We start from the raw sequence: 19,708 nt of genomic DNA on the forward strand, positions 1-19,708 counted from the left end.
TATTATCCATCTTTACAAACTGTGTCTTTAATATTTTATTCAATATAAGGCCATGGAAAGTCACTGCATAACAGGAATGACCCGTTTCATGCTCCTAAATAATCCCACTGGAGTGACGGCTCATTGGCAGTCAAAAGACAAAAAAAGCCTGACTCTCTTTCCAAAATATTTCTAGGCCTGATTTGTTTTTTATAGTCCTGAAATACAGAGCACATTTACTTCATGTAAAAGTTCTTTGTGAGAAGCGACGCTCCGTGAAACCAGTTGCTTGTGTCAATGCTTTGCAGGGAACCGGTTGAGGAGTGACTATCACATGGTCTTTTCATTTAAGCGCATGAACCAGCGTCACACAAAAGACTCGCAGGACATACAAGAGCAGATAATTATAGCCTCCAACCATCACTACAATCGCTGCATTCACTCTGTAATGTGGCATTAACATGCAATCTTGTTACTAACACACACTTGTGTTAGTCGACCGGCCAGGCGGAGCCACGAAGACCAGAGCGAGTGTGTGCGGTTACTGTTACAGAGACAGACTAACGGTTTGAGCTCTCTTCATCAAAGCCAAATATAATCGCTATTTTTTTCTTCATTAACAGCATATAAAAAAAATTTAATTAACAAATCAATTAAGAAATATAATAATAATAATAGTAACAATGTCATTATATTTCTTTATTTGTTAAATTTTTTACATTTAAATAATAATAATAAAAATATTATTGTTTTTTTATTGATTTGTTTTTAGAATTTAAATAATAATAATAATAATTATTACACTGTAACAAAAAGTAGCTGCCTTAAATTAAGTGCAATCAACTTGAACGTTTAAGTTATTTCAACTTAAATTAAACTGACTTAAAAAATGAGTTGAATCTTGCATAACATAAAAAAGATAAAAATTGCTTAACTTATTTTGATGTTAAAGAAATGTAAAAACATGTTGTCATAACTTATTGATCATATCATTTTTGACTGTGTTTCTTTGATTTGTTTTGATTCATTATACAATCAAATAATAATAATTATTATTAATATTATATTTATCAATTTGTTTAATATTGATAATTTAAATAATAATAATAATAATAATAATTAATGATATTATTATTATATTTCATCATTAATTTGTTCTTATTGAAATAATAATAATAATTATAAAACTAAAACCATTAAATAAATATATTATTACTACATAATAATGTTTCGCAGTAAAATAATTGTTTTATTATTATTACTCTTTCACTGAATTTGAATTCACTGTCCTTTTGAAACAAATGAATGCTTTTGTGCCTTAAAGACTGACTCTAGCATTTAAGATAAACTTACTCTCAGCTGGTAATAAAAGTATGTTGGTGACACTTTATTTTGATGGTCCCATTTAGACATTGTATCAAATGTAAGTAACTTTGCAACTACATGTCAACTATAACTCTCATTAGAGTATTACTAGACTCTCTGCTTAATATCTGTTAATCCTTTATTCTGATGCTCCTCAACAGACATTATAATGACTAGAAGTAACTTTGCAACTACAGTACATGTCAAGTTATTCAAGGGTTCAGTTCACCGCCCTCAGCGCTTCAAGCACACGCCCTCTTTCCGAAACCACACCCTCCAAAGACCTGTCAGCCAACCTCAAATCAACTAAGCCAAACTCGTAAAAATATTAGTTGGCAGAAGGACAAAAAAAACCCCATCTGATCGCCTAAAACTCTTTTTAGAGTCGATGCTGTCACAGAAACAGCTGAGATATTCATGTGCTTAATTTTAGGCCTATTGTTTAAGATATCATGTTAAAAATGTCCCTTATGAATAAAAGGTATCACATATTTCTGTAAAATTGCTCATAAGGAACATTTCATGCATGCAATTTGAAAATAAAATAACCTTTGACACACTTGCTTTACAACACTGCTATGTCGTTCAAGATATGCAAATCTAGATTCTTCAGAAACTGGTATGAATATTGACTGACAGGGTTAGGGTTAATGTTAGGGTATCTTAAAAAATTCAAATCAACTAACTTACCCTCAAGTTGTTCCAAACCTGTATGAGTCTTTCTGCTTTTGAACACAAAATAAGATATTTTGATGATGGTAGCCACTGTCTTTTATAGTAGGAAAAAAAGAAAGAAACTCATACAGGTTTAGAACAACTTGAGTGTGAGTAAATGATGTCATTTTCCTTTTTGTGTGAACTGTCCCTTTAAATCGTCGCCTGCACTTCTCTGTCTGACAGAAGGTGGCGGTAGTTCAAGGGCCACTTTTACCTCAGAGCACTTTATCTTCTAATAAAACTCCAAACTGTTCAAATAAAATCTCGTAAATGTGCAGCATGCATTAAAATAAATATGCAACTAAATAGCATATTGCTATACATGTAAATAGGCCTGGTAAATGGCACAACTTGTTGTTATAATGACTGACACGATCCCTTAATTGATCTTAGCTAAAGGGAAAATCCTGAAATAACTCCTGTATATTAATTAAGAGTTTGTTTGTAAAACAAAAGCATGACACATATAAACGCATAGCTATATCTCATTGCACAAAATCATGTAGTCCTTATAGTAATGTTAAATGACACTTACGAGTCGCTTCTCGTCCAGAAACGCAGCTGTGCGCGCGAGTAGTTGTTTTGCTGACATATGCATATTTCACACACTACACTACAGTACAGTACACTGTGTTACTGTACCGTGTTAAAGAGTGTTCCTGCCAAGCCTAAGATCCTTCAGACCGCACTTTAGTGTCGCATTTGAAGGCGTTGTGCTCGTACAGTCATGTGTGTTATCTGGCTCTGTACCTGCTCCTGCTCCGCGCGCGCTCCTGCGGCTCCAAACTCGACGTCACGATACTGAGCTGACACACACACACACGCACGCACGAAGCGCGGGGATGCAATCTGATGTGCTCGTCTAAACAGAGAGAGAGAGAGAGAGAGAGAGAGAGAGAGAGAGAGAGAGAGAGAGAGAGAGAGAGAGAGAGAGAGAATACAATAAGGCAAGAGGTAGAAAATCCAAGAAAGACATGAAGGAAATGCAAGAAAAGCTGAAAGGAAATGCAAGAAAGATTAGGAAAAGGCAGAAAAGATCTTTTAAAGAAAGATGAAGAAAATGTAAGTAGAGAATGAAGAAACTGCAAGGCAGAGAAGAGAGGTTAAAATATGAAAAATTAAAGTTTAAGAAATGCAAGATTAATCAAGTAAAGAAATAATGTACATGCAAATGAAATATGAAATGTAAGAAAAGAAAGATGAATAAATTGCAAGACCGAAAAAGGAAGGGGATGAAAATTCAAGAAAAGATAGATGAAGAAAATGCAAGAAATGAAAGAGGAAGTAAATGTAATAGATTAAAAAAAACAAGTGAACAGAAAAAAATGAACATGCTGCTAAAAGAATGAAAGGAAGATTAATAAAATGTAAGAAAAGAAAGATGAATAAATTGCAAGACCAAAAATGCAAGGGATGAAAATGCAAGAAAAGATAGATGAATAAAATGCAAGAAATGAAAAGAAAAAAATAAGACACTGTGAGACAAAGGTCTGAAAACAAGAAATATAAGAACATTTTAATACAAAAATGGGGAAATTGCAGAGAAAGAAAGAAAGAAAGAAAGAAAGAAAGAAAGAAAGAAAGAAAGAAAGAAAGAAAGAAAGAAAGAAAGAAAGAAAGAAAGAAAGAAAGAAAGAAAGAAAGAAAGAAAGAAAGAAAGAAAGAAAGAAAGAAAGAAAGAAAGAAAGAAAGAAAGAAAGAAAGAAAGAGAAAGAAAGGGAATATTGTCTTTGACAGATGCCTTTTTGGTCACACACTTTGAGATCAGAATAATATCTGATAATTTCTTTATCAATGTTGTAGCTTCTGAATGGCATGTTCCTCCACACCTTTATTGATGATAAACTGACAATATCCTCCAGAAACATCACAAAGTACAGAATCTTCCATGAATGTCTCTGCGCCTTTACAACAGCAGAATGACACAAATACATATAATAATATAAATATAATAAAGTGTCAGTCAAGACAGTGTCGGATTGCTGTAATTGTTCCCTGTAAGTAAACACAACTACTTTATAGTGTTCACTACGTGGCTGAAATAAGACTTATCACACACTGACATCCTCACAGCATCAAAAAACATAAAAAAAATAACACAATCAGAGGACACAAACATTAAAAGTCAGTTATACTTTAATACAGAAAAGAGAGGAGAGTTGAATTCAAATGATACAGCAGTTTTCTCCTCAGAAGAAATGAAAAGCCCAGTGTTTTCTGTCTTGGCAACAGCTCTGATTAATAATTTGTTGTTGTGGGATCCAGAAAACTGTTCAATGTCATAGCATATTATTATTTAAACATGCTATAATTGCAGTCCGTAATTAACGATACAGTCTGTACTAATGCTTGGCAAGGGATTAAGGTGTGACTGAAGACGTTTCAGTACCATTTCTATCGGCTAATAATTATATAAATCAAATCTGTAATAATTTAAACAAAATTAGGCCTCAAAATAGATCAGAGCATTTTCTTTCACATCTGCCTATTTACAAATTCATAATTCATATGTCAAGAAACAACACAAAAATACATTTTTAATATATGATAACATCATTAGGATCTCTGTTATTTTTTATTGAGAGGGGAAAGTGTAACAGATATTAAGGAAAAAACAACAACTGAATTGTCCATCTGAAGAATAAATTAAAACTATAGTTCGTCTCCACGCTATTTGAACAATCATAATTCATTTTTTATTACAAGAATAATTCGCTCAAAAAATAAAAAAACAAAAAAATTCCTTTTTGTCCTTTTAGGAGCTTGAAAGATATGATATGGTCACTATTAAGTGTTTATTATTTATATTTATTTTATATTATATTATATTTAAGGCATGTTGTGGCTAATAAAAAAACTGCTGTGTGAAGAAAAACAAGAAAAAAATAAATGATACAGCACACTGTGAAGGTGAAAGACTGCGCTCTACACAGTTCTGTCCAGATCCAGATAAAAAGTACAGAAAGTCTTCTGATTTGTGAAACACCTAAAAATCATGATTTTCTAATTACTGCAAAAAAAAAAAAAAAAAAAAAATCTGAAGACAGAAGATTTTCTCATGACCTGCAGAATGTTTGAGGATTCTGGGAATGAAGGATTAATGCTTCATTCTTCCGCTGAATGAAACACTTCCGATATTCCCTTCAATGAAGGAGACGGCGCTAAAGATGCTTCAGACCCCTGTGGACAAAAGAAGATCACAAACAAACTTTACAATTAACAAATAACTTCTATAAATGATTCGTCAGTTATTGATGGTGTGGTACATAAAGGACCTTTAAAGTAGGGGTGTCACAATATATCGCAATACAAAAATTAAACAATCTGTATTGTGGATAGTGACAATATGTATAGTGGATAGTTCACCCAAAATAAAAATGACTGTGTGCAAAAAATTACTGTGGGCCAGATGTACATACAATTGCGAACGCAGCGTTAATAGGCGGCGCCATGGCCAAGACGCAGAAAGCGCTTGATGTGAAACCGCAGTGTGCGTGTTATGTACCAAACCTGCAGTTCATCAGGTAATCAGCGCCTGTACCCACCCACTATACCGTAAATTCCGTGTATTTAAACGTGCAATTGAATGGGCCTCCTCCTCTCTTTCCATCATGGATCAGCCACCAAGTCAGGCAAAACAGTGAAAACTAAAATTTAGATGTTATGACTGTTTGAAATGATCCTAATGCCAATAACTGTAACGTAGCGAGGAATTGAACAACTACTGGAATGGAATGTGAACGCTGAGTCGGAGATTTGATGTCTTCTTTGATTTCTTCCAGTAACTGTAATATTGCGTAGCTGCTCAATCTGGAACGCTTAATGATTTCGCTTTCACTCAACTGAAAAAGTGTGATTCTTGTGTCAAAAATCTTTTCAGCTCGTCTCCTTAGCTTATCCCACTGCGCAATGTGACATCGGAGTGACCACAGTTTCATGTAATTTTTGGACGTCCAAATTCGGTCCATTGAAGGGGTTGTTTTGTGACGCCAGGCGACGTCTTTTTTCGACGTCTTCCGCACGTCTAATGTTGACATCCGTCCACAAAAGTTCGTTTGTAGGAAGAAGGAAGGAGACGGGGTCGGCTTGCTGTGGATCGTGTGTTTTGTTAGATAAGTCTTTTCCAAACAATAATCACGCTCAGCGGCTTCTTTAGGCTTCTCCTCATGAGACCATACACACACACACACACACACACACACACACACACACTTCTTGTTTTCCCTGAGAATCGAACCCGTGATCTTAGCGCTACAAGCGCCAACGCTCTACTGTCTGAGCTACAGCATCACACCTTTGTACGCGTCTCCAGTTATCACCTGATGCTGGGACGATCAAATGGAGTTTTTGGAAAATGATCTTAAATAATTATAAATAATCTGTATTCATATGTATTAATCATGTTGATAATAACAATGTTGATATTTGTAAATAATCATGTAAATTTCCTGCACCTGCCATAGACATCCAAAAAAATGACCCAGTTCAAAGGTCCAATGTTGAACGTCAATATGACGTCCAAGTTGGGTCATGGTTGGACATCCAAATAGTGGACCTAGTTTGGACGTCGAATAGATGTCCAGAATTGGTCATGGACTGACGGACCCAATATAGACATGATCTGCACGTCTATCCGACGTCCAATGTTTAGTGGGATGTCTTTGTCTTGCTCGGATTACTGCTGCCATTTCACCAGGAGGCACAGGCCAGGAAACCCGCTTCCTAAGTTACACCTGCTTTTAAGAGGCAGAGAATTTTCAGCGCAAAATAGAGGCGCGCTTTCACCGGCTTTTTCTGTACATAACGCAGAATACATAATTAGGCGCAGTTTTACGCTCCCCCTCCCATCTCTCTATGTGACACTCCCACTTTCCCCTTGACCATCCCATGAATGCATATGCATGACACAAAAAGCGCATTTTGCCATTTTCAGTTCCCGTGACAGGCAGTCTGCGCTTTCATCTCGGTGTGTCCCGTTCGTACATACCTCGCCATGGTTTTATGCGCACTATGCGAAACAAATACGTACGACATTAAACTACTAAATATAATGTTGAATATAATGTATAATAATGCAATGGGGGAATATTTGTGGGTCCTGATAATGCCAAATGTCTTATGTTGTTACCAATAAAAAGAGGCCTACATTATTTTAAATATATCTAGTCAGTGACAGAGTGCAAGCAAATTCGTCTAAATTAATAATTCTGCTTTCAGCTTCAGAATCATGATTATTTTTTATTCTGGTGTCTCTGTTGACCTGTGCATTGGGTTACCAGCACCAAGTCCAAGCCTATTCATTTACACCCACAATGTAATATACAGTTTAGCATTTTAACAGCACATTTTTTGTTAACCTTTTATCATATGTCTTGGAGTATCATAATAGTATCGTGAGTTGAGGGTATCATGACACCCCTACTTTAAAGTGAAGGTTACTGTTTTATCAGGGTTTCTAAGTGGTTCAGTGATGGTTAGATCTAGAGTTAGATTCACTCACTGGTGACGCTTGAGTATTTCCAATCTTACATGTTCCCATGCCAGCATCCCGGGAGGAGCTCGGCTCTGCTGTGTGTGATGGGGCCTCTCTGGATCTCTCTGTGCCTCCTCCTCTATTGTCTGTCACCTGTGGTCCACAGGGGGGAAGAAAACACACAATACACACTGAGCATGATGCGCACTAGGCAGGCACAGGGTCCGAGAAAAGAGACACTGCTGGTTCTGCGTCACGCGCATAAATCACATGAAGAAGACACAGACCGTTCCACTGTACTCCCGCTGACAGACACTCACACATACATTACAAAGACTACATTCACTCACACATAGACACATGCATGTGCATAAAATAATGCATTTACACTCTGTGTAAATATGCACTAGTTTGAAAATTAAGGAGGGTAATATGGCTGAAAAAAAAAAAGTATATTATTATCATTAACAATTACAACCGTTTAAAGGTGCTCTAAGCGATGTCCAGGTTTTTTAGGCCGAAACATTTTTTGTCACATACAGCAAATATCTCCTCACTATCCGCTAGCTGCCTGTCCCCTGAACACACTGTAAAAAAACACGGTCTTTGTAGACAGCCCAGGCTCCACAAACAGCAACAAAAACAAACTGGCCCAGCCTGGACCACGTAACATAACAAACAGTGTTCCAGCCAATCACCGACAAGAATGATTTGGGGGTGGGCGGGTTAGTGCGCGTGCACATGAAGGGGGGTGTGGGGAGTGGAGAAAAGAGAGAAGCATGAAGAGGGAAGTTAGCTAGAGGAGAGATGTCCTAGACAACGACAACGACTAATGTTAGAATTATATTCTATTGAATTTTGATATGGCCGACACACGACCAAAGAGACGAAGTTCCGATGAACAAATAGCAAAGAAGAGGGAAAAGGAGAAGGAACGCGGGAAGTCCCGAAAAGCACGGAAGGGAGGGGGAGGGGACGGGATGAGGAAGAGGGAGGGTCGAGCTAGCCTCCATTTTGTCTGACAATACTTCGAACATCAACAAGAAGTGACGTCACCCAACATCGCTTAGAGCAGCTTTAACTAAATATGATTTTAAAATAATTTTTTTCATAAATTACACAACTGTTCCAAATTTTGGAGTCACAGATTTGTTTTTTTGTTTTTGAAATAAGTCTCTTCTGCTCACCAAGGCTCCATTTATTTACTCAAAAATACGGTAAAAACAGTAATATTAATTTGTGAAATAATATTACAACAGGGTTTTTCCTGGGTCAAAACTGGTCTTCGGTGGTGGCTGACCGACATGGTCATCCACACACAGCAAAGAGTACCCTAGTACCCACATGATCCGCAAGCCCAATATTGACAATACATGTTAAATTTAAAATAAATACAAAGAAACAGTTTGTGATTTTTTTCTTAACCTATTTATTCAGGAAAAAAGAGCAGTGAGTGATTTTCTCTTTGCATTTTGTTGTCTTATTAACATTAAAGGGATAGTTCTCCTAAAAATTCAAATTATCATAATTTACATAAGTTTCTTTCTTCTGTTGAAAATAAAAGTTATTTGGAAGATTGTGGGTAACCAAACAGTTGATGTACCCCAGTGACTTCCATAGTATATTTTTCTCCTATGGAAGTCAATGGGGACCAGCTACTGTTTGGATAGCCACATTTTTCAAAATATTAATATTAGAAAAAAATTAGAAGGAAATTAATAGAGGATTGGAACAACATTAGAGTGCGTAAACTATGAGATAATGTTTATTTTTGGGTGAACTATCCCTTTAAGGACAAGCGGCAGCGTGTTTACTATTACTACTGTCTCTTTAAGAGTTGTGCGCGACGCGTCTACTATACACGCAGCAGATTTTCTCTCAATTTTCTCAAGTTTGCTTCCACTTTAGACATAACCGACTTTGTTTATGTAAACCTTGTGTGTATTTAACAGTATAAGCACAATAAGACTCGAAAGATAACTTAGTCAAGTATCCAGGCGCTGGTAGACAGGCTTTTAGTGCATGTGAGCTTCACATGTACGCGCTGAGGAACTCACACGTAACAGTGCACCAGCACGCGAATTAGCCTAAATGTTTAACCGACAAGGCATTAAAGCACATGTAAATTATGAACTGCAGTGTCCCGTTCCGTTCCGCTGCGTTAACATTTTATGTGAATATACGTCGCGTTGTTCAGTATGTTGGGACCATAGTAGACTGTAAAAAAAAAAAAGAGGCGCCAGAACAGATATAATGCACGATTCTACGATATTTCTTTAAAAGCAGATCGTGCCGTGGAGACATTATAATCATCCACGATCAAAAATCGTCATATCGAGACCCCTAAACCACTTCAAACTGGATAGATTTTTTGCGTTTATTTAAAGTTATGTCAGCTGCATGTGCGGAATGCTTGTCACAAGATGTAAGAGAAGATAAGGCAACTTTTTTTTGACTGCAATTCACACCCAGCGCTAATTCAGCAAAAATATTCTCCGAATGCACCACGTGAAACATGGATTCGATCTTCCGACCTTTAGGATCAGTTGATTTTGATGCGAGGGAGAGAGCAAAGAAGACGGAGAGTGCGCGCGCGGGGGTGGGGCGCTGTGATCGTTCTCTCTGTCACTCCGTCAATAGCCTGCTTCACTCACAAAACCCAATTACAGATCAAATAAGGCTTTGGCGGGACAAAAAATCGTTTTGGCGGCCGCCAAAAAATTTTCAATGTAGGAAAAACCCTGTACAATTCACAATAACAAATTTTCTATTTGAATATATTTTAAAATATAATTTATTCCTGTGATGTAAATCTGAATTTTCAGCGTCATTACTCCAGTCTTCAGAGTCACATGATCCTTCAGGAATCATTCTAATATGATGATTTGCTGCTCAAGAAACATTTCTGATTATTATAAATGTTGAAAACAGTTGTGCTGCATATTAATATTTTAATACATTTTAATAAAAAATGTAATTTTATAAACCATGATCTTTTTTTCCCCAGAATTTTTTGATGAACAGAAAGCTCAAAAGAACAGCAAATATTTGAAACAGAAATATTGTGTAACATTGTAAATGTCTTTACTGTCACTACAATTTAAAGTGCCTTTGCTAAACGCAAGTATGAATTTATTTACATCTAAATAACCAAATCATGTCTTCCACAGGAAGAATTATATTTTGATCATTTTCATTTATATGCACCAACATAACAGCACGTTGTCATAAACAACATTATTTACATACACCATCAGTCAAAAGTTTAGACACACTTGACTGAATCTTAATCTTAAAAATGATTTAAACTCATCAGCAAACAAAAGCTTTGACTCAAGACTGAGGGCCAAACACACATTGTATACGCTGACAGCACACACCGGGCCCTGCATCACTAAACACGCTCACAGTTGACCCCAGCGACACAACGACAAAAGACGAGTAGACAGGTCAATCCGGGACACAGATTAATGAGCCATGTGCGTCAATACATCGAGTGCGCACACAGCCATCACAATGAGTGCCATCCAACTCCCAGTATTAATTTACCAGCACCAGTTTTTCACAATAGATTATTTACTTACACAACAACTGTAGTACAATGAGGCTACAACAGGTGAGCCAAGTACTGAAAGCAGAACCACCCGCATGGTATTCTCACCATCTCACTGCATGGTTCACACATACATGGTAGTTTTTGAGTGAATCTTATCAAATCTATAAGACACAGACATGACATGGCTATATTTTACACCCAAATCAACAAAAAGACATGAGATAAGGTTTTGACAATTTTTTACTATTTTATATGCAGTATATGCCGCGTTTTTAATTTTGCAATTTGTTACGGTGACATTTTGGGTGGTACCTTCCAGTAATTTGATTGGCTATTGCATTAGCATAACAAACAGTAAGCGTTTTTGCAATTAAAAAAAATAGTGCAACAGAAATAAACATTTATGTATATTTACTTATTTTAACTCATAATTCTAATGCAATTCTCATGGTACAAGATGCTGAAAAAACAGCAAAATGAAACGCAGCCGCCAAACATGTCTATCTAACGCATGTGGAAATAGACCAATTATTTAAAAAATAGCACAAACGGAACCTGTTCAATGATTCTGCTCTGTAATACAGTAATGGGAATCTATTGAAAATCACAACCGAGAATAATAGAAATAACAACTCAAAAGAAACACGTCCAAATGCATTACAGCAAATCTGGATGAAAAAATATGCCCAATTGTCATGAAAATATATTGGAATTTTTTATATATATTAAATAATATATATATATATATATATATATATATATATATATATATATATATATATATATATATATATATATATATATTATAATTTAAATATATATATTTATTAAATTATTATTAATATACACTGTGTATATATATATATATATATATATATATATATATATATATATTATATATATTATAGTATTATTATATTTTAGGGAAAGTAATATTTTTATTTGACATTTTAATTCTTACACACACACACACATGCATATATATATATATACTGTATATGTAAGGATTTTGCAATGCAAACAAATTATTCAAAAATAGTCTATTTTGTTAAAATGTATAATAAAAATATTACTTTCCCTAAAATATAATAATACTAATACTAACAATTCAAAAATTATTATCGAAAAGATTCACCCAAAAACCAACAAACTGTTGATGTTGTACTCACAGTGCTCGTCGGTGACTCTGGTGATTCTCTAATGGATCTCTGTGCTGTGAGAGGATGTGTGCGTGGTGACTCCCCCAGGGCATGATGGGACAGAGAATGGGTCCTCTTCACAGCAGAGGACACGGCCTGAGCGAAGCGAGAAGGCGTTGAGGGCGAGTATGGTTTGGGCGCAGCAAAGGTTCTCAACTTCGCCAAACTCAGTGAAGGTGTGGGGTTAGTGGGAAGACTCTTCTGATGGGGCAGAAAGCACAACGGTGGAAACTGTGAAGATTTGGGCCGTGGACTGTCAACCTCTGTATTCTGAGGTAGAGGTTTATCACTTGCTCTTGCATTTTCCTCCTCTTCCCATTGGACTGGTGGTGGTGGAGGAGGGAAGATGTCCGGCGCAACAAATGCATCAAACTGCGGGCCGCTTGTGGCTTCTTTTGGACGGGTTGCAGGACTGCTACAGCAGCTACTGCTGCTACTGCTACTGCCGATGCTTGCTCTGCGTACGACTGCGGAGATCACGTAATCCCCGGGTGATCGTTTGTGAGGCGGCAGGCGGAAAGAGGCTGGTTTGGGTCTTGTTGCAGGTGGAACTTTCTTGTCTTTGACTGCGGATTCGGTTCCCTCTACTGGGGACGAAGCGGTTGCTGGAGGTGATGTACAAGGGCTAGTTTGCGCAAAGACATTCTGATGGCCGTTAAGAGCAACAGTGCCATTGGAGGGAGACTTTGCTTCAGATTTGCAGTCCACTTTAGGCTCCAGAGTCAACTCTACATCAAAGAAACGGAGCTTTTCTAGAGATTTCTGAGGCACGATGGTGTAGGTGGTCATGCCGACTTTGGGCGTGTATTCACGGGTGAGCTCATTTGATGGTTTTGGTTTGGGTTCGGCATCTACAATATACTGGACGCTTCCTGCTTTAGAGGCTGGTGTAGATGTCAAGTCCTTAGATGGTTGGATCGCAGGTGATTGTGGTTCAGGAACTTGCAGCTCTTCTGTGGAAGTGGCTATGTCTCGCTTTATTCCTGTTGAGGATGTAGACGGGGCCATGGAGGGTTCAGTGCATAAGCTCGATGGTTTATTAGAAGGTTGTTGGGGTTCTGCCTGCATGTGGGTCTCAGTGTGAGTGAAGTTGACAGTATTGGGGATGGTTTCAGGCATCTGGTTCTCAGAGCGAGATGAACGGCTGGGCTCAGGGGAAGCCACAACCGTGTCTGAATCAAAGAACTGGGCTTGCAAAGTCTGGACGCCGCATTCAGATGTTTGAAGCGTGTTGATCAAAGATGCAGGCTTCTCTGTGGTGCTCGCAGAAACCTTTTCAAGAACAGGGACACTTTCAGACGGCTTAATTGCCTCTTCTGTCTTTTCCACCAGGGGCTCTACAAAAAGAGAAAACAAAGTCATGCATCGAAGCCTTTCATTTTGTCACTAGAGTTTTACTGGAATACATAGCCCATTGCACATCAAACTGCTTTCTTATGACTTTTAATAGGGATTGTGTCATGAGGAATCAAATTTTCCTGAGAATTACTGAGATTAAAGAGTTCATTGTATTACTGTAAATTTCAGACCTCAAAACTTCAGTCCAACCAGAGCATTTATTGAAATTAAGCTGCCAAAACTAGTCATTCTGATATTAAAGTATGAATAACAATCGCATAAAGTTCACTGAGGCAGTGGTTCCCAAACTTTTCAGTGTCGTACCCTCATTTAACATCCTTCTGGCATTTAACATCCTTCTGCACCTTTTCCATTATGGGACAATAATTGGCCATTTAAATTGATTTTCCAGTGCATTTTTTTACTCTTATAAAATACCTATATAAAATAAATAATGGTTTGAATAAAATATGTTCAATAAAAATGCAATGATGGTCAAAGCGAAGTGATACTTTTACATTTATGCATTTAGCAGACGCTTTTATCCAAAGCGACTTGCATTGCATTTCAAGGTACACATTTACATTCTTATCAGTTCTTGCTTTCCCTGGGAATCAAACCCATGACCTTGGTGTTGCAAGTGCCAACGCTCTACTGTTTGAGCTACAGGAAAGCCAAAGCTAAAGCTTTTAAATATTAAACTAAAACCACCAGAAGGTAGCGGTAAGTCACTGTCTTAATGAGTGACCCATCGAGTCATTCATTCATTCATTCAGTAATGAAGTTGAATTTATGAATAGGTCACTGAATCATTGACTCTTGCGCTTCGTGTTCGAAGCCGCAGATTCGTTCACAAAACACCGTTGTGTTGCAGTTTTGCTGTGGCTTTCGTTGGAACTATTATTTAATGCAAAATAAAGCAAACAATACAAAACTGTGTTAAAATTGTACATCACTTATTATTACACTTTTGTTTGTTGTATGAAATCAATGCCACATTTGCAATCATGTGGATATTTAGGAAAAATTGCATTCTTGCTCGTATGAAATTATTAATAAAGGTTAAAAAAGAGAACACAAGGGCTGTGTTTTTGTATTGAAGAGAGTTTGAGTCATTCATGCACAGTCTGTGTCTATATTTGTTCTTCATACAAGTAAGCGCTAATACTTTTACAAAGGTATATTGGTCGAGAACGGCAGTAATATAGTGAGATTTGCTAAGGCAGCATATCAGCTCGCAACTTATCATATGCATGCTGCCTGTGTGGATGCAGTCAGTTTTGACAGGAAAAGATGAGGTAATTTGATTGGATGTCATGTATTTGATCTAAGGCATTTTGCCTGTTAGAAATCATGCTCGGTTTAAATGTTATTTAAGTTTGAGTACAATTAACATACTCCAGTTTGGGAACCACTGCACTAAGAAAAAACATTGAGTAAAAGGATCTCACCCATCAGTTGAAGCTTACCTTTCTCTTCTGATTGGATATGAGAACTTGCGACCTGGTCCAACTTAATCTCTCCATTCACTGTGCCTTCAGCTACTCTGTGAAGGGTAAAAAACAAGGTTTAAAAAACACATTTAATGAAATAAATTACCTACAATTAATAAAAAATTTGAAAAACTAAAAACATTTACATTAAGGCTGTCAAAATTAAAGTGTTAACATGTTAAAAATATTTAACACAATTAAAGCAGCATCCATTTTTCCCATCATCCTTTGGCTGTGCTACAGTATAATCACACTATCATTCATTCAAGTGCCATTCAAGCATGATAAGACGCAAAAAAGGGACTTAAATCTGTACTGGCGCGCGTCTGTGAATCTCATGTCTGTGTGACAGACACACACATGACTTGTGCGCACAAAAAGCCGTTTCAGAGAGCGCGCCGGCCGCATTGAGTTCTCTTTCGCGCTTGAACGGACAAAAACACACAAAAGTATGCCAAAATGCCTGCTTTTTCAAGTGTGCTCGTAAGCACAGTCTTAAATGAGTTAAATAAAGTCTTAAAAGACAGTAAAGAGTTGTGAGGACATTGTATATGTGTCAGAACCAAATTGTGTGCAACGTCCTAAAGTGACAGCAGCCTAATAAACCTGTTGCTGTCCATCATTAATGTAAATCAAAAAACAAAAGACAAAGAGAAAATCACTACCTGGTCTTGACTGAACAACTTTTGTAGCTTTAATAAGGATTAATCTATGTTATAATTTATGAAGTGAAGACTGTGAAATGTTTGATAACTTTACTCAATTTCTGTATATTTCCCGCCTGTTAGATCAAATATTTAGAATACACGTCTTTATGTTGTTTCTACAGTAATTTGGAGGTAACTGTGTAATTATTACAATATAAAAACATATTAAATACCCTAAATGTTAAATGTAAATTAAAACTTTATGCTAACCCTAATCGTGAATAATTACAGAAAATGTGCAATAAATTCGTAACATTTTTGAATCGATTGACAGCACTAATTGACATATATTTATTAAAACAAACCTAAATCTCCTTAAATATGAGAATCAATAGGTTTCATTTCTAGGTTGCTTTGGCTGGTTGTTCTCGTTGCTTTCAATGTGTCATTACAGTGTTTGATTACAAATTTTTGAACTGCCACTGAATATAAATCTGTGCACTGAGCTACTAATGAACATACTCTGCATCTGTGGACAGGTCACATGATGGATTGTCTCTGGACGTCCCACTATCCAGAATCTCAGAACTCTGAGAAGGAGACGCTGTCCCAGCTCGGCCCGAGTCCAGAGAGATGTCGGCGGACAGGTTTAGGCTGCTATCATCATCCAGGTGCTCCTCCTGCACAGCGCCGGTCACATGCATTTCTTCCTGTTCCTTGATCTCCTCCAGAGGAGACTCCAACACTGGTTCTGCAGCGTAAAATCATGAGAAATGCAGAAAGTCAATTGCTTAAATATTAAAAAGTACAGTTGCAGTTACACTGAAGCAGGGGTTTCCACATGCAGGAGCAGCTGATAGAGAGAGAGAGAGAAAGAGAGATGTGGCATATGCAGCGTTAATATGGATTCTCTGCTCCTCAGACTCAGCGAGTGGCGTTAATTAAGACGTCTCGCTTCTCTCGCCTGATTCAGCTCTTCAATCGTCCTCTCTGGAGACCAGCGAGATGAAGAAACATCCAGAGAGCCGTCTCTGTGATCTCTCCCTGACACTTAGATTCAAAGCCCTTCTGTAGCTTTCTCTTCTATCGCTGCTCCATTCTGAGCTCTTATTTAAGTGTTTCTGGCTCTTTATATATTTATTTTCTTTCTCAGTCATTAGAACTTCTGACTGTAAGCATAACTGTAATCATCCTCTTAAACTTCACGAGGACGACGGCGCACTGAAGCATTCTTTGTTTTTGCTTTATGTAAACGATTGTAATTACCCTGAAAAACTATACATCATTAAACAGATCTAAGACTCAAGCTTCTAAGACCTCTATTTTATTCTGAAAATCTTATAGTGGCAGGTATGTCTTAAAGGGTTAGTTCACCCAAAAATGAAAATTCTGTCAGTAATTACTCACCCTAATGTTGTTCCAACCGCGTAAGACTTTCGTTCATCTTCGGAACACAAATTAAGATATTTTTGATTAAATCTGAGAGCTGGATCACTCCTCCTGCAGGCTTATGGACACTATAACTTGCTGGCTTAGAAAATGTATTAAAGACATCGTTAATATAGTCCAAGTGACTCCAGTGGCTCAATCTTAAGTTTATAAAGCGACGAGAATACTTTTTTGTGCGCAAAAACAAACAAAAATAACGACTTTATTCCACTTTCATTTCCTTCTCTCTGGGCCTCGAGTCTTTTCACATAGTGTTTTTGCGTAGCGAGTCTGTGTTACACGTCACTACGCATCACACACATGACCAGCATCGCCCAATATTGAGCCTACGTGGTGACGTGCAACACAGACGCGCTGCGCAAAAACACTACGTAAACTAACTCGAGGCACAGAGAGAGAATGAAATGAATAGTGGAATAAAGTCGTTATTTTTGTTTGTTTTAGCGCACAAAAAGTATTCTCGTCACTTTATAAACTTAAGATTGAGCCACTGGAGTCACTTGGACTATATTAACAATGTCTTTCATACATTTTCTGGGCCAGCAAGTTATAGTGTCCATAAGCCTGCAGGAGGAGTGAGCCAGCTCTCAGATTTAATCAAAAATATCTTAATTTGTGTTCCGAAGATGAACGAAAGTCTTACGGGGTTGGAAAAACATGAGGATGAGTAATTACTGACAGAATTTTCATTTTTGGGTGAACTAACCCTTTAATGTGTTTCAGGAGTTATAAAAAAGAAAAAATGAGTCAATAGTACCTTTAATATGAATTATGACCGTCAGCCACTCCCATTCAGGAAAAACAACAACTCCTGTATGGTCATCATGAAAGAGCTTTTAGTTCAAAATTGTGCAGATTTTGAGAAATACTGATAGATTCTCATATGTTTACATAGAATTTCTATAGAGAGGAGTAATATTTATAAATTTTTCACCCAAAAGGCAGTGCTTTGACTGTGCAAATCACAGGAGGTTATTAAAAACACTCGACTTGCATTATAAAGTTTGGAGCAAAAACATGGTTTTAATCTCATAAATTGTCGTGTATTGAAGGTGTACTAAGCTAATACGCTAGCTAGCCCTAAGATGCACCTGTCACCTAGCTGAGCACATTTTTATGAATAATTTTAAATAGTAAAGCTCACTGAAATGTTTTTTTTTTTTCAAGAAGGGCATTTGATACGTTTCAAAGAAGGTGATGTGAGAAGTTTGATCAAAGAAATGAGGGATTAAAACAGTGTGAATAGAGAGTCGTCAGGAATTATAATAAAGACAAATGAAAAGAATAATTAGAGCCATAACCAGGCCAGAGAGGTATGAATGTGTGCAGGGAAGACTGAGACTGAATGGGGAAATTTGCACCACAAACTTTACAAAACTTTGAAGCTACAGTATTTATATATAAAAAAAAAGTTTCATCATGACAATAATTATAATACTTTACAATAATTCAAGATATTTCTGACTTTACAATAAACTGCAAATGGTCTGCTTTCAAATGACACCATACTTATGCTTTTAGCGCAAAGGGTTCATGAACTATATCTGTTTTAGTTTGGGTATGCCATTTCTTGGGATTTTTTCAAAAGCGTGGGTGAAGGCTAACAGGGTAAAGAGTAAAGTGTTCATTTGGGCTTCTTGTAGTGCCATCAGCCAATCAGTGTTGACTTGAGCCTGCATTTTGGAAAGCCTTGTGAAACTCAATGCAACTAAGTTGCAAAAGCATTCATAAAATACACTTATAAAATACACTCTGAAACAAAACAGAGTGAATGATCCCTGCTGGGTCTCGGAAGGCCGTCCTTGTATAGTGATGAACAATGAGAAAAGTCTGCCTGCAGATTTCAGTCCCTGATTAGACAGCACTTTCTACTTCATAGAAAAAATGTATTTGACAAAACTACAGTATGTATTTTTATGAGTGCTGCTTTCATAGAGAAGTTTTGTCCAAAGACGTACACCCCTTCAACACTGCATGAGCGACATGCCCAACACTCCCATTAAAATCAACAAAGCTTTATAGCAAAGTTTGCAGCCATGCATGGATTACAACAGGACCGGTTTTGTTGCATCGCTCGCTTCCAGCGTGAATATTGATGAAAAGATGACATTTGTTTCATGTGTCAAAAAATATAATGAAAGCACCAAGTCATTATGATCTTTTAAGAATCCAATCAACAGAATATAACTGATCTGAACAAGTGATTTACATTATAAATTAAGTGCATACATTTTCTACTATGCCCTATTTCCTGTAGAGGACTTGTGCACAGTCTTAATGATAAACTGAATTAGATAGATAGATAGATAGATAGATAGATAGATAGATAGATAGATAGATAGATAGATAGATAGATAGATAGATAGATAGATAGATAGATAGATAGATAGATAGATAGATAGATAGATAGATAGATAGATAGATAGATAGATAGATATTATGCTCAAACGTAATTTAATAATCGTTAGGGAGCCGCAAACGTTCAATGGAAT

General features: G+C 36.9%; 2 protein-coding genes across 6 annotated transcripts in view; both read right to left on the reverse strand.

Moving 5' to 3' along the window:
• Positions 1-2,864, reverse strand: part of grb14 (growth factor receptor-bound protein 14) — an 85,956-nt gene extending 83,092 nt beyond the window's left edge. Inside the window, exon 1 of the mRNA XM_081368342.1 lies at positions 2,597-2,864. The gene's annotated coding sequence lies outside the window, so the exon portion shown is untranslated. The remainder of the gene's footprint in view (positions 1-2,596) is intronic.
• Positions 2,865-4,172: 1,308 nt separating this feature from the next.
• cobll1b (cordon-bleu WH2 repeat protein-like 1b) overlaps positions 4,173-19,708 on the reverse strand; it is a 54,440-nt gene continuing 38,904 nt past the window's right edge. For 4 of the 5 annotated variants that reach the window (XM_081368052.1, XM_081368051.1, XM_081368053.1 and 1 more), the window contains 5 exons: positions 16,290-16,518; positions 15,097-15,173; positions 12,260-13,626; positions 7,562-7,687; positions 4,173-5,241 (listed from right to left, as the gene is read on the reverse strand). In XM_081368052.1, coding sequence (XP_081224178.1) covers positions 5,167-5,241; positions 7,562-7,687; positions 12,260-13,626; positions 15,097-15,173; positions 16,290-16,518 — 1,874 coding nt within the window. In that variant the 3' untranslated portion in view covers positions 4,173-5,166. The remainder of the gene's footprint in view (positions 5,242-7,561; positions 7,688-12,259; positions 13,627-15,096; positions 15,174-16,289; positions 16,519-19,708) is intronic. The other variant, XM_081368054.1, reaches the window with a different exon arrangement.

This window comes from Scardinius erythrophthalmus (assembly GCF_964197995.2).
Source record: "Scardinius erythrophthalmus genome assembly, chromosome: 6".
Lineage (NCBI taxonomy): Eukaryota > Metazoa > Chordata > Actinopteri > Cypriniformes > Leuciscidae > Scardinius > Scardinius erythrophthalmus.